The sequence below is a fragment of the Pseudorca crassidens genome, chromosome 21, assembly GCF_039906515.1.
Source record: "Pseudorca crassidens isolate mPseCra1 chromosome 21, mPseCra1.hap1, whole genome shotgun sequence".
NCBI lineage: Eukaryota > Metazoa > Chordata > Mammalia > Artiodactyla > Delphinidae > Pseudorca > Pseudorca crassidens.
In genome coordinates this window covers 27,283,807-27,299,503 of record NC_090316.1, presented here as the reverse complement: position 1 = coordinate 27,299,503, position 15,697 = coordinate 27,283,807, and the positions used below count along the sequence as shown (strand labels likewise).

Below are 15,697 nucleotides of genomic sequence, written 5' to 3'. Positions count from 1 at the left end.
AGCCTGTGAGTAACAGCCTTGCTTAGTAGTGACAGCGGCATTTGTGATCTCCAGCTGCTTTCACCAGAGCCTGGTGGGGTAAGACTGGTCATGTAGCTGCAGGTGCCCGTGTGGCCAGCGCACCACGAAAGACCCCACCCCGAGCACACCTTGGGCCTCCTCGCCCTGCAGTGTTTGCACACATGCTGCTGCTGCTATCAGAAGGCATGTTCTGTGTGACCAGCAGTGAGAGGACAAAGAAACCCTGGGCCTCTCTGGATGCATACCGTCCCCCTGTTGTGTACTGTGTCCTTTGATGCAAACTGAACACTCGTGGGTGGTAAACTCCAGTCCCTGCTCTAGAAGTTTCTGATACAGTGTTTAACAGCCCCTAAAGGTGCCTGCTCTCGTGGCAGTGGAGGAAAGACAGTCAACAGTAAGAGGTAAAATAATTTCTGATGTCGATTATCTATAAGGAAAGCCAATACTGCAAATACTGAAAACTGCACTACTCGAGCAGAGAAATCCTGCTGTGACACCTGCCGCTGGGCTGTGACCCGTCAGCAGCTCGGTCAGGCCGACACCCTCCTTCTCAAGACAACGTTTTAGATTCAAAAACTAAAATGCAGAGGATTAAAAAGTTACATAAAATATAATCATCAAAATGTTAAAAATGTCTGTGATATGCTCCTATCCATTAATGCAGTACATGATGAGATCCGGCAACGGGACTAATAACTACTGTAATTTCAAAGCCTGATGAGCGTAAACGGTGTTTTCAAGATCCCTGCAGGAATCGTAGGGCGACTCTGAACTGACACTCCCGCGCTCTGAGGCAGACGCACTGCTGACGTGAGCGTGTTCCATAGCATTCCTCACCCAGGGCATTGTGAGTTACAGTTAGACGTCAGAAAAAATAAAGATCCGCTTTTTATCCCAGCTCAGTTCATGTGGCCCCGAATTCCTGGCTATATTAGGGACCCCCAGGGGCCCATGGATTCCAGGTTGGGGACCTCAATTCTGGAGCCCGTGGCCTCTGTGGGGAGACTGCTGCCAGCTTCCTTGTTACAGTTTCCTGCAGGGCGTCAGCTGCAGACCCGCCAGGTGAGGATGGGAACCTTCTCCCTGGAACTACATGCCCTTAACCCAGCAGTCAGGATGAGCTCCGGGCCCTGCAGCTCTGTTTCTGCCGAGTCCTGGGCCCTCCCTCAGCCAGTTGACTGTCTCTTGGTTGCTTCTGATGCTGGGCCTCTCACTCCCTCCTTTATGGTGATGGACACTGGCTTCTCTGGCTGCCACCCTCGGTTCTCTTCCTAGACCAGAATTTCACTTGCCCTCCGGCTCAGGCACGCTGACAGCCCTGGTTCACGAGTCACCCATCCAGTGCCAACCCAGTCCCGGCAGCGGGGACACTCTCAGGGACTCACCTGAACCGCCAAATGGGACTTCTTTTCTCTGATGTCCCCGGGCCCCAGGGGAGGGTGTGGCCCCCAGAAGGTAGCATTTGCTGCCTTGGCTGTGAGCCTGGGCCACGCATGTCCACAGGGAGCACACTGTCCTGTAGGCCAGCTCCCTGGACGTGCCTAAAACCTGTCACGTGATTGTCGGTAACCGCCGGCTTTCTGAAACGAATAGTGTTTTCATACTTTTAGATCTACCTGATTGATCATTTTCAAACGTAGCTTATCAACATCTGTGAAAACACCTTTCATCTTAATGAACCCTCCCCCTGCCCCGTCCCCCCAGCCACAAGGACAAAAGATTCTTATCCATCTCGTTAAAGTCCAGGTTTTTGCCAGAGAGAGAGAAGGCCTGCTGGTGAAAATTCTCTGTGTAAATACTCTGACCGTTTAAAATACAGAACCTGAAGAAATATTCTTTGGAGATACCGTATTAGTCACGTCTGTCCAGAGAAACAGACCAAGAGAATGTATCCATACGTAGAGAAAGAGGTTTATTGTGAGGAATCGGCTCATGTGACTATGGGGGCTGTCAGGACCGGAGGTCTGGGGGGCCTGTCAGCCAGCTGGGAGAGACAGCGGATGGGTAAGTTAAAGTCCGAAGGCCGGCAGGCCCAAGACCCAGGAAAAGCTGATGTTTCAGTTCAAGTTCTAAGGTAGGAAAAAGCAGATTTCCTACAGTCGGGCAGGGGGAATCCTCTCCTACTCCGGGGAAGGTCAGCTTTTTGTTCTGTTCAGGCCTTCAACTGATTGGGCACGGCCCACCCACATTAGGGAGGGCAATCTGCTTCACTCAGTCTATTCACTCAAAAGTTAACTTGTCAAAGAAACACCCTCACGGAAACACCCGGAATAACGTTTGACTAAACATGCAAGCCTGGCAAGTTGACACATAAGCTTAACCATCACCGGTATCACACACAGAATTTTCCAACGTTCCTCAGTTGGAAACGCCTTAGTCCTCAACCACTAGTCCAAAGCAAACATCAACCAACCACTGGCAAACAGAATGGGAAAGACAGTGATAGCATAAGACAAACAGGCTTCAGGCAGTCTCCTCTTCCCTTTCTGAACGATGCTTCAAAGGATAATTTTTCTTAAAGGCGAATTCTCCAGAAAATAGAAATACCTAACAGGAAACCATTTTGTGTAAGTCCAAATACACCACATTAAATTGTCGAAGTGTTTCTTGGAAACCATAAGCAAAGAAGAAAAATCTGAAGTTGCAAAAGTAACAAGTGCATTATATTTTTTAGTGCATTTTAAAGATAATGTATGGAAAATTATTAAGTCCAGATAATCAATAAACTCTGTGTACATACAGGACTTTATGGACACATTTCTCTGATTTCCAATGTTAATTCTTTTCTACCTCATCGCAAGAAAACTAAATCCTGACGGCGAGTGATTTGGTTGAAAAGCATTGCTACACTCTTTCTTCCTGAGAGCAAAATTATTTTCTTTTCGAAGTTCTTAGAATATTTTATAATTTTGTGAATTTAAATAACTTGCTTTAATAACTTGCTTTAATTTAATATTTTATAATTTTGTGAATTTAAATAACTTGCTTTTTAACTAACATATTGTAAGAAATAAAAGCCATAGTATCGATGCTTTCTAAACATATTTATGAGAGGATGTAAGTATACGCAAATAGTGAATATAATTTGCTACCGTAGCCTAAATGTTTTGCCATCTCATATCTCTATATCTTTAAAAGGGAAGTACATTTTTTTAATTTTTAATTTTTTTGTGGCCAAGCTCACGGCTTGTGGGATCTTAGTTCCCCGACCAGGCATTGAAGCCGGGCCCTCGTCAGTGAAAGTGTGGAGTCCTAACCACTGGACTGCCAGGGAATTCCCAGTACATTTTAAACATAAATGAAAGTTAGGATTTTTTTGTTTTAGTAAATATGTACTTTTGTTGGAACGCATCTGATGGGGGATAGGAGGGAAGGAATTAGATGAAGAGCAAATCAGTGAAGGCTTCCTGGAGGAAATGATTCCTGGGTTGACTCTGAAAGCATAGCTAAGAATTAGGCAAAAAAAAAAAAAAAAATCCGAAAAAGCAAATTTTGGTCTCAGCAAATAGGATATGCCAAAGCCCAGAAGTGAGAGACTGTGAGGAGGGGTGAGTGCCAGGCGAGGGGGTGAGAGGGCAGCTGGGGGCCGGGCCGGGTCATCCAGGTCACACACTGAGTGCAGACACTGTCGTCTCGGCTCATGGAAACCACGAAACCATGGGGGTCCCAGGTGGGCAGTGCTGGACCAGGATGAATTTTCAGAAAGTTGGGTGGAGGGTGGGTGAGAAGGCACTTAGGGGACCAGCTGGAGGGCTAAGCAGAGCTCCAGGTAAGCACGGCCAGGTGCGCAGCAAAGAGGGGGACGCAGGTGCAGGGGGCGGGCTGCCTGGGAGGCCTGAGGGGTCGGCCCCACAGCGCTTGGATCTCGGCAGGATCCTAAAATCCAGCTGAATGATTCATCATCCATCCGTTTCTTTATGCGAGCGTGAGTTCATTTATTGAATCACTGATTATTCAGGGCGTAGGATGTTAAATGTTAAATCTGACTGGTTCACTTCTCCACAAGTTAAACAGTTATTTCTTATAGTGACTGATCACTCCTGCTGTCGTGATGGCCCCATGGAATCCCCAAGGGTCCTGGCTCGAGGAAGGAAGGAGGGTGGGAGTTGGAGGGGACGTCATGGGGGAACAGGCTGGAGTCACGTGGCCAGAGCTTAGGAAGGTGCCTGACTGCACACGATGGAGACTGTCTTGGGAACTGGAAATCATGATGTGTGCTTCAGGGACAAGGTACCATAGAAACAGAAACAACCAAATAAAACAAGGTTTATGGCTGTTTCCTCTGTCGTGCTCTGAATGGATTTTCTCTTCCTTGTAACGACTTCTGGAATCAGTTCTGACATATGCTGAGACAATTTTTGACCCAGAGGAAAATCAGTATAATCTAATTTTATAGAATTTTCCTCCATGATATCAATAACCTTCTCCCCCTAGGAAAATCGGGTGAAATGCATATTTAGACAAGTAAATCTATCTGATAAATCATTTCACAGATGAGAAAGAAACCATGTGTGAAATGAAAGTAGATGTTTCCAAAGCCACTTCATTTAGCGAGAGGACCCTAATCAGCAAGTGGGTTTTTTCGTAACAAGAGAAATAGTGGGATGGAGATACGCCCACGGTTGCAGGTCCCAGGGCTGAGCAGTGGATTCTGGTCCTATTTCAGCTCCCTGGAGATTAGATCGCAAGCGTCTGTTTCAGCTGAATCACCACCGCCTTGAAGAGTTGAGGGAAAAACCGGTGAACTCAAGCCCCCCAAACAAGCAAAACATTTACTAGCAGCATGAACCTGGCAGGGTTGAAAATAGAATGCCTAGCATCAGAAGATCTACAAACAACAAACGCTGGAGAGGGTGTGGAGGAAAGGGAACCCTCTTGCACTGTTGGTGGGAATGTAGATTGACACAGCCACTATGGAGAACAGTATGGAGGTTCCTTAAAAAGCTAAAAATAGAGCAACCATATGACCCAGCAATCCCACTACGGGGTATATACCCTGAGAAAACCATAATTCAAAAAGACACATGCGCCCCCCAATGTTCATTGCAGCATGATTTGCAATAGCCAGGTCATGGAAGCAACCTAAATGCCCATCGACAGACGAATGGATAAAGAAGATGTGGTACGTATATACAATGGAATATTACTCAGCCATAAAAAGGAACAAAATTGGGTCATTTGTAGAGACGTGGATGGACCTAGAGTCTGTCATACAGAGTGAAGTAAGTCAGAAAGAGAAAAATAAATATCATATATTAACGCATATATGTGGAACCCAGAAAAATGGTACAGATGAACCAGTTTGCAAGGCAGAAACAGAGACACAGATGTAGAGAACAAACGTATGGACACCAAGGGGGGAAGTGGCAGGGGTATGGTGGTGGTGGGATGAATTGGGAGATTGGGATTGACATGTAGACACTGATGTGTATAAAACAGATAACTAATAAGAACCTGCTATATAAAAAAATTTAAAAAATAAAGAAAATAGAACGCCTAGTACATATCCTAAAGCTCTTAATGAGGCTTTCATGCATATGGTTGGTATTTAATTATTATTAGAAGAATATTAATACTACATGTTTGCATTCATATAGGTGAGACAACAAAAGAACACCAATTTGCATGTTTCAAGCTCAAAAAGAAACATTTAAATAAATCTTATTCTTCAAAATAATCACCGGGAATGTCTTTGCAAATAATGTTTTTTTGGAATTATTTTCAAAAGCTAATTTTAGAAGTATGAAAGAAAATCAATGTGTCAAAATAATCTCTCTCTCTCTCCACACATACGCACACGTCAACCAAGGATAGCTATTAAATGTTATATGATCTTCCAAGCAGTATTTTGACACAAAACCATTGAAACCCTGTTTTTGCCTCTCTGACAGGAGACTCTGAATCTAACTGGAAGTTCAGCTTTAATAGAAAGTGGGCATTTACATTCTGTTCACTTGCATGCTTTTGTTTTTCTACGTTTCTCCAGACAGAGGTTTCTCATTTCTTTGGTATTTTTCACAGTCTTATTAAGTAGGCTACTGTTGCATGCCATCTCAATTCTATTTAGGAAAGAAATATAAATATTCAGTTTACAATGCTTACAGTAAAACAGGGAAGGGAGGAATTAAGGATCCATCTGCACCTACATTTCTTCAAAAAGGCAACTTGTAATTCGATATCTCAATTATTTCAAGGCAACTCGATATTTCTCCTAAGGTTTTCCATCTCTTCTCTTACTTCCCAGACCATTCCCTAACTCTGGAAGGCACGCCTGCTCTCTGGCTCTACCACAGTCTTGAGGAAACCGTGACTCCATTACTAGGCCAAGATCCAGGAGAAACTTTGAAGAGAAGCATTATGGGATTTTTCTTTGGTGCATACATGTTGGGAATACAAAAATGTACTTGGTAAAATGATATGTACATAAATCAGAATTGTAGTCTGAGCTCTGCACTGGTTCTTGTATTACCTCTATGAAACCTGTTTTATTTTTATTCTCCCCGGAATGACAGCTCTATAAACAATAAAGTCATTTCCCACTAGGTAATTATTGTTTCAAAGCATTTCTGAAGGCCAGGAGAGCTTAATTGTCACTTGCTCACAGGAGACACTCAGTGAATACGGGTGACTATATCAGTAATTACCCCTTAAGTGTGTTTTTATAAACTGCAAGGACGGTAAGGCTTGTTGCTTCCCTAAGTTTGCTCATTTTCCACATTTTTTTCCACCCCTACGAGGGGCGGTCCCCGACTTCATGGACAACAGGGTCCCCAAGGGGTGCAGTCCTGCCACCCGCAAGCCCCTGACAGCCCCGCGTGGCTCCCGCAGGGCCGGGCTTCCTGAACAGCACCCACGGTGACTCCCGGCGTTTCTTCGGAAGGAAGGCCCGGGGCTCAGCTGTCAGAGGGCATCACCACCTCCACCCCGGGCCACAGGACAACATAAAAAGGTCACCGAGGCCCACAGCACTCTGCTCACTAATCCTCGGGCTGACTAATCAGTTACTCAGAGCTACCACTTCTCTTGGACACCACGGACAGCCGAGAATCTGACAAGCTAACCTGCCCAAGGTCTTAGAGGGATGATGGAGCGGGTTTGAACCTGGTTCGCCGTGCGTCCCACCTACAGGCGCTGCGTGGGGCAGCAGAGGTTTACAGCAGCGGCCTGAGGCCTGCACTTGTCATTACCCGCAGTCGCCCCAAAGTCGCGCTCACTGTCTTGGCTTCAGACACATGCAGCTCCGTCCATGGCGTGGTGACACGGGCCCTCCCCCGCTCTGGTCCCCAGTGCTGTCACCTGAGCCGGCTTCTCTCCAGTCCTTCCCAGAACTACCCCGGTTCCCCCTACCCCACACGACCGCAGGTCCAGATCTCACGCTCTTCGCATCCCTGCTTGTGCCTGGGCTGCTCGGCTCGGCCTTTCTACACGGCTCGGCAACTCTGACGCTGACTGTTTTAGGGGTGTCCCAGGCCATGCTTATTCACTGTGTTGTATAAATAACCACAGTGCAGTGATATTTAGTTTAGGTGGTAAATTTTCAAAGGGGTGGACGTGGTTTTCCCTAAGAACCGAAGGAAACCGTGACCTTGAACCTGCACAGCCCCGAGACGAGTGAATTTACATTAACAATCGATTTGCTCTGCGGCACTGAATCGTGGTTATGGATTTCCTCACCAGGCCACAGAGACTCAGGCTGGACCCGCGCCGAAGGACCCTAGGAGTCATCGCACGTCAGCTGAGGCTTTCCTGCAATCTGTTAATCTTTGGTATTTGAAACACAATCACCATCCAAATTTTCCTATATAAAACTTTATGAAGACTGTCCTTGAGGATTGTAAAGTGCCCTGACAAGCAACAGATTTCATCGTAAGAAGAAGAAAGGTTATCTATGAAAGAAATGTTTCGACACGCCATTGCAAACAGGAGCATGTCCCAAGCGTAACTGGGAAGTGTCCAAACATTTGCAGGGTGACTTACACCCACTCCTCGCAGGACAGAGGTGGTACATGCCTGTACGTGTCCCCGGAGGGTCAGAGGGTGTGCCTTACCTGCCGAGGGTCTAGCAGTTGAGCTGACGTCAGAGGGAATCACCATGGGGATACGTTCATCATCTTGGGAGTAACCAGCTTGAATGGCTCGGAGGTAACTGTGACTCCGCGTGCGGAAGCCTCCCGGGAGGTCCAGGGCGTCCATGGCCTGAGACTCCACTTCACTGAAGACGGATTCACACACCGACTCGAGCTGCCCATTGACGTCCGCCTCGCTCATCTGCAATGACCGACAGCCCGGGTGACGGCGAGACCCAGCCAAGGTCATCACGGCCACGTCGCAGAAGAAAACAGAGCACAGGTCACCCCCACCTTCACTTACCATCTTCCATTTTCAGCATAATTAATGTGAAATCAGCACTGGGAATCGTTACGCTTGGGAAACAGCTTACTGTGTTATTTCTTACAAAACACTAAGGAAAACTGCCAACTCCCAAGATGTCCTTGAAAGCCTGTGGACCCCGAAGCAGAACTTTAAAGCATGGCTGGTAGTTACTACCAGCGCAAGAGAGACAGGGAGCTTAAGAGTTTCGCACGCTGTTCACAACGTTAGTCTTCCCTCTTTCTCCGTTTCCAGGTGATGCCTTCGCGTCCTGGACTGTTTACAGCTCAGACAACCCCAGGCGTGGAGGCCATACCCGCGAGACTCATGGAAACGGCTCAAGCTATCTCACGCTGCTTCCTCTCAGCGTCCTGGAAACTAGCGCCCAGCTCGGCAATGCGCTCACATCCTTGTCCCAGGAGAGCAGCACAGGCCCGTGTCCGGGACGGTGCCGCTGGGTACACACAGCACGGGTATCACCTGAACTCCGGCGATGCCGTTTCCTTCCTTCAGTCTGGGATGGTAGTGCCTGCGCTTTGTTTGATGGTTCCGCAGGTAAAGGCATTATTTTCAAGCCTGAGATTTAATTTCCAGGTAGAGAGTCACCCTGGGAACCTAAACGTTCCAACTGTATTTCAAAAAGAAATGATCAGGCTTTGACTAGTGGAGGGGTCGTAGGAGGTGTGCACACAGGGGCCCGACCGTCGGGTGAGCTGAGGGCCTCCGTGTGTGCAGCTGATGGCGGGACATGCCTTCTGAGGTTTCTAGGTGGTAACACTTCGTGTGTTTCCCAGGAGCCAAGTCTACAGGTTTTAAATGGAAACCCAACAAAGTGACATAGAACATTAAGGAAAGGTTAAAGAGCACGGGGTGGGGGAGGGATGGGAATTTTAACAACGAAAAGCCCCAGTTGGGCAGGTGACGTGCAGCTGCTCCCAGGTCCAGGGTTCGTGGGCAGAGGCGGGGGTGGGCCTGGGTGGCTGGTGTTTGCCCCGTGGTTGGAGGGGACTTGGATGAACGGCCCCGCCCTCATTGCTCCTGTATTTAGGGCCCACCCCCTGGGGGGCACCGTACATGTTAACACGGAAACGTGTGTGGGGATGCTTGCGGTGACCCTGACACGGGAGGGCTGAGGCTCTGGGGGGCGTGGGAAGGTGTGAGTGGAATCAGGGCTCAGGCAGAGGCCACAGACGGGGCTCGTGGAGGGGCCCGGAAACCTGGGCTGGTCTCCCTGCGCAGGCAGACTCTGCCCTCTGACCCCCTCTGCTCCCCAGCACCCAGTCACCCCTCCCAGCCGTGTCCTTACAGCTGCCATGACCTGGTCACCGTCTCAGCCCAGCACGTCCATTAGCCATTCATCCCACTGCTTGAAATGTCACCCACAACTTCCTGAACACCCCCGGTTATGTTGACAGGTAAATAAAAAAGTATTGTTTTAAACACCAAATTAATCCTTTTCCTCTAATTGTTCACAGAGTAAAAGCAGGTAAAAGCGTCAGATTTCCCCTTCAATAGGGAAGACACCTTCTGCCCACCTCTAACTGCAGACTTGGGTATGTGTCCTGGCTTCTACCTGAGATGCTCTACCTGACTCCCCTGCTTCTACCTGAGATGCTCTACCTGAATCCCCTGCTTCCACCTGAGATGCTCTACCTGAATCCCCTGCTTCCACCTGAGATGCTCTACCTGAATCCCCTGCTTCCACCTGAGATGCTCTACCTGAATCCCCTGCTTCCACCTGAGATGCTCTACCTGAATCCCCTGCTTCCACCTGAGATGCTCTACCTGAATCCCCTGCTTCCACCTGAGATGCTCTACCTGACTCCCCTGCTTCTACCTGAGATGCTCTACCTGAATCCCCTGCTTCCACCTGAGATGCTCTACCTGACTCCCCTGCTTCTACCTGAGATGCTCTACCTGAATCCCCTGCTTCTACCTGAGATGCTCTACCTGAATCCCCTGCTTCCACCTGAGGTGCTTTACCTGACTCCCCTGCTTCTACCTGAGATTATTCAGGAGCTAGAATAATGGCTCCTTTCCTTTCACTGGACAAATCCCAGTGAGAACAGCCCATGGAGGAAGGCGCTGAGGGGGATTTAAAGGTGGGACTGCTGGCCCGAAGCCCAGGGTAAGAAAGAGAATCTTCAGGTTGTTCAGTCAGAAAAGACCAGAGAAAAATTAATGGACAACTGCATCACCCGAATGGTCTGAGGGTGTCTGACGTCGGAAAGAGACACACAAATTCAGGGCAAAGACAAATGACGACACCCCACCACGATTGCCTTGGGTGCCTAGTGAGGGAAATGCATCTGAAACACTCGCACTGGTCTGAAATATGACATTTTCTGGAGTACAACTTCCTTTCAATCTAAGTTTTCCCTTATGTGGAATTATATCAAAAAGGCTCAGATTGTGTTATGTCATTTACGTCAAAGATCCACATTAGACAACCTGAAAAAGCCAGAAACAGTCATGCTGCCAGCGTCCATCAGCTCCAGGACGCAGGATTTCGGTGGATCCCTCCCTTTCCGCAAACCCGCCTGCGCCCAGGAGCTTCTCCATCGGGAAGAGACACTATCAACCTTGTATGTGCATTTCACAAACGAGTGATGGACATTTCCGTGAGGACCATTCGGCCACTGCTTCCAGCTATAAAACTGATCAGTGAGGTTCTAGAAATGAAGGGGACTTTTTTTTCACCCAAACAAGTAGTTGAGAAGGATCTCAAACTGGTCTAGACAGTAACTGAAATGACCTGTTCTCTGAGAGCTGATTCGTTCACTAGCTTGAGGGAGATTTGGAAAAGTGGGTATTTTGCTTGGCAACTCAAACGACAGCTTGGGCCCACTGGAAATGTCCCAGGAGGACGTTAAGCCAGTGTGGTAAATAACCAGTGTGGGCTGAAGCAACCGATTTCTTTTGTGAACTATAAACGCAGAAAAGCACTTAAAGTGCTTCTGGAGAATGTCGGCACCGAGAAACCAAAGAAGAGAAAATTGGGAAGATGGTGAGAAAGGTGACTGTCCCGTTGGTAGCAGAGAGGTCGACATACAGCTGGGGGCGGGCTCCTCGGGCGTCAGGATAGATGACAATTCCAGAGCAAGCATGACGGTGAGGGTATGGGGGCCCTGGGACCGTGTGCACAGCTGCTAGGGGTGAAAAATGGGGCAGCCGCTGTGACAAACCATATACAGTTTCCTCAGAAGGTTGAAACTAGAACTCCTGTCTGATGCAGCAATGCCACTCTTGGGTATACATGCACAAGAACTGAAAGTAGGGACGTGAACAGACACTTGTACACCCGTGTTCACAGCCGTGTTACTCACAGTAGCCAAGAGGGGGAAGCAACCCAAGTGTCTGTTGATGGACAAACACGATGTGGTCCATTCACACAATGGAACATAATTCAACCTTAAAAAGGAAGCAAATTCTGAAACAGGCGACCGCATGGATGGACCTGGGGGAAAGTGAAATAAACTAGACACAGAAGGACACACACTGTATGAGTCACTCATGGGTCCCTGGAGGACTCAGATCCAGAGACAGAAAGTAGACGGTGGGGCAGGGGCTGGGGGAGGGGAAAGGGGAGTCAGCGTTCAGTGGGGACAGTGTCAGTTTGGGAAGATGAGAAAGTTCTGCAGATGATGGTGGTGTTTGCCCAACAATGTGAATGTACTTAATGCCACGGAACTGGACACTGAAGAGCGGTTAAGATGGTAAATTTTATGTTATGTATATTTTACCATAATTTTTTTTTAAAAAGGATGCATGACAGAGAGAAGCTATGATCACACGGAAACAGCTTTTCAAAGATGAGAAAAAGATAAGAGACGACGGCAGGACCTGACACGGAGGAAGACAAACGTCCTTCCTTCAGTGAGTGAGGATGCAGGGGGCCCCCCTGCCCCCGTGCGGGTCTCATGACATCCCCCTGCCCCGGCACCCGTCCTGATGTGCAACAAAGCATCCGCCGCAGCCCGGAGCCTCCCGGGTTCCTGGGAAAAGGGAGCATCGGCAGAATTATCCGAATGGCAGATGAGCAGAAACAAAGTAAACGCAGACTGTCTAGGGACCGTGACCTCAGGAGATTCGGCCAGGCGGAGCCTCAGCACAGACGCCGCCCCAGGGGCAACAGGAGCAGCTCAGAGCCTCCCTCACGCCCTCGGCCTCGGGACCTTTTTTTTTTTTTTGGCGGTACACGGGCCTCTCACTGTTGTGGCCTCTCCCGTTGCGGAGCACAGGCTCCGGACGCGCAGGCTCAGCGGCCATGGCTCACGGGCCCAGCCGCTCCGCGGCATGTGGGATCTTCCCGGACCAGGGCACGAACCCGTGTCTCCTGCACCGGCAGGCGGACTCCCAAGCACTGCGCCACCAGCGAAGCCCCTCGGGACCGTTTTGTCTTCCCGCCCAGGGAGTGGGCGTAGCTGTCCCGTCCCCAGAGCTTGCCCGCTCCCATGACAATGGCCACACTGTGAATCCCAGGGCGACACTGAAAATATTCCATCGCACTAGCCATACGTTGGGTCATAGGCACACTGAGAAGCAGGCAGCGGCGTGTACGAAGCGGCGACTAGGATGTGAGGGGTGAGGAGGGCCGGGTCCAATGGGGAAGAGGGAGAAGGTCTGTAGGGACGCGGCGAGGCCCCCCGGCAGGTCCTCCTCTTCCATCTGGGGCCTCCGTCTCGCTCAAGCAGTAAGAAGCCAAGGGGAAGGTTTGGACACACCTGCCACCTGGCATCTTCAAAGCATAAGGGAGGGTGTGACCTTGCCGGCTTTCCTGGAGCTGAGAGGGTGTCTGTCCCCAGAAACACCAGCAAACTTGGGCAGCTGGCGCTGGGAGACCCTGCATGTCCCCTCGGGGTGGGACCCAGACCCTCCACATGGGGGGCGTGACACAGGGAAGGAGGCCGCTCAGCACGGAGGGGACGGTGGGGACGGAGGCCAAGATGGCCAGCTAGTCAGCCACCCCGGCTCAGAGCAGGTGGGAGAAAGAATGACAGAGCCATAAATGCAGCCCCTGCCCCCCGCAATTAACCTTATAATGTTCCCGGGGGCGCAACCAGGCCAGGATGACTCCAGGCTGGAATGTGCGTCCGCTCGCGGCCTGCGGCCCTGGCAGGGGCCGACTCAGGGCGGGGTGGGAGGGCGGAGGGACCCCACCTGGCTGACGCAGCTGGCCTGGCTGAGGGTGCTGACGGCCCGCATGTAGCTCTGGTTCCGGGAGCGGAATTTCGGGGAGCTGTAGTTGGCAGAGGGGTCCAGGCTGTGGCCGGCAGGCCCGTCACTGGCAGCTTGCAGGTAGCTCTGGCTACAGGAAAGACACGGAGAGAAGAGAAGAGGCTTCCGTGAGCATCGCCGCAGGGCCTGTGCGAGCACCGCCCGGAGGCTGTTACCAAACTTCGTCCTGCGGTGGACACACCTTTGCCGCACGTAAACACGCCTGAAAGACACTCGCACAGACGCGATTTCCTCCAAAGCAATAGGGGAGTCTATTTGCAAAGTTGCTTTGAAACCTGACTTTTTATGATCAGGTAGTGACGTTAGGATCGCTCCACATAGAATAAAAAAGGGCTGAAAGCACAGGTAACTCACACACCATAAGAGCGAATTGGGGCCAAAAAACCATGAGTCTCATAAAAATCATGGTACACACTCAGAAAAATAAAAGAAAAAAAAATCAAAGGCTTGCCTTCAGTTTTAACGTATGAGAAGTTGTGCAGATCACGCAATACAGGCAGAGAGCAGACTGAGAAATCACATCCGTACTTTGTTATCATAATGATCATCTTCTCTCAGACAACTTTAAAAATCTATTTCCTCGGGTATCCCTTCTTGTTATTTTGCAAAATGTCAGAAGTACGGGGAAACCTTGAGGGTGTCTGGCATGTAGAAGGTGCGGCTTAGCTTACGTTTCTGACTAACCGAACTCCTTTCAGGTTTTGGGGACAGACTTTCCACAATATAGTAAGAATTCCTCTTATTTGACCCCAACCTGCAATAATGTGGACACAGATAATGAGTTTATTCTTCCTTCGTATTGCAGATCACAATGGGAACATGAAATAGGATCAGGGCCCAGGCCTGTGTATAAAGATGTGTATAAGTGTCAGGTTGCTAATTCTGACTCTGTATTCGGCTGAAGAATGTTCCCTTGTTTTTCAAAGTAAATTCTTGATGTAAATTGTTTTCTCTGTGCCTTACTTCTTTAGCAATGGGGCAGAAGAGAAAAAAATGGGCTCAATGAAAAGTTCTGATTAAGCAAAGCCCATTTCTTATAAAGTCATTACTTTGGGTAAAATTAATAATATGTATTTTTAGATATTAATAGAATATAATTTATATCATAACTTATAATAATAATTTTTGTTTTAAAACCAGGTGTATAACATATTCCAGCTCCTACCTTCCTTCTCTCTACTCAAAACAAAAAAACAAAGGGAAAAAAAGAAAAGAAAGGAAAGGGAATGGGAGAGAAGTGAGTGTGGAGCCAGCTCTGCCCTTGGCTCGTAAAGGGTGCAAACCCCTGCCCACGTCCTCGTCAGCCCCGCTGCTCCGGGCCGGGGTCTGCACCAGCACAGCCGCGGGTCCCTTTGCGCCTCCGTGGGCCCGCAGCTGGAAGCAGGCAGGTGTGCGACCACCCACAGCGCCCACGGCCGCCACGTGGGGCGCAGGCTAGCTTGGACGTGACCTCGTCAGCCTCACCTGCACTGTGTTTAGTCCAAGGTCACCTGCAGGGGCCTAAGCATCGCGGCCTCGGTGGTGTGTGTGGAGGTGTGCTGCCCGGACCCTCAGGCTCTCGGCCTCATGTCTGTGTTTGCAAAAATGAAACCCTTCTGGGTTCCCCTCTCCTTCTGTTTCCTTGAATCGCTGACCTCACACTACGATTTCTACCTGTTAGCACTTTTAGCTTCCTTCCTTCCAATAGAAGAGCTTTCCCTGCTGATCAACACCGCTCTTCACCATTTCAACATTCTCAAATTGAAGTTCTGAGAATCCTTAAGAGAAGGGCTGTGTCTTTTTGATCTCTGTATCCAGATTTCCAGCCCACAGCCTGGCGCCGTGAGCCGGGGGCTGACTCAGAACTACAGCAAATGCCCCTTTGGTGGTGGCTGGGTGGGACCCACACACGATTCCATGTATTTGTGATTCTACGTTTCAAATACATTTTAAAAACCTCCCAACCATCTCCTTATTCCAACACAGGGTAGCCCCTTAAAGAAGAGCTTCCGCTATAGAAAGCTAAGCAGGTGGTTTTCTTTTCCAGACTCACAGCAGTTAACGTTTGCTATACACTGTTATGCTGGAT

The 15,697-nt window shown here is 49.2% G+C and overlaps 1 protein-coding gene across 2 annotated transcripts in view; it reads right to left on the bottom strand.

Annotated features, from left to right (window-relative positions):
• DLGAP2 (DLG associated protein 2) overlaps positions 1 to 15,697 on the bottom strand; it is a 715,150-nt gene that overhangs the window by 40,332 nt on the left and 659,121 nt on the right. For both annotated transcript variants that reach the window (XM_067722012.1, XM_067722010.1), the window contains 2 exons: positions 13,552 to 13,699; positions 8,070 to 8,289 (listed from right to left, as the gene is read on the bottom strand). In XM_067722012.1, the coding sequence (XP_067578113.1) occupies positions 8,070 to 8,289; positions 13,552 to 13,699 (368 nt within the window). The remainder of the gene's footprint in view (positions 1 to 8,069; positions 8,290 to 13,551; positions 13,700 to 15,697) is intronic.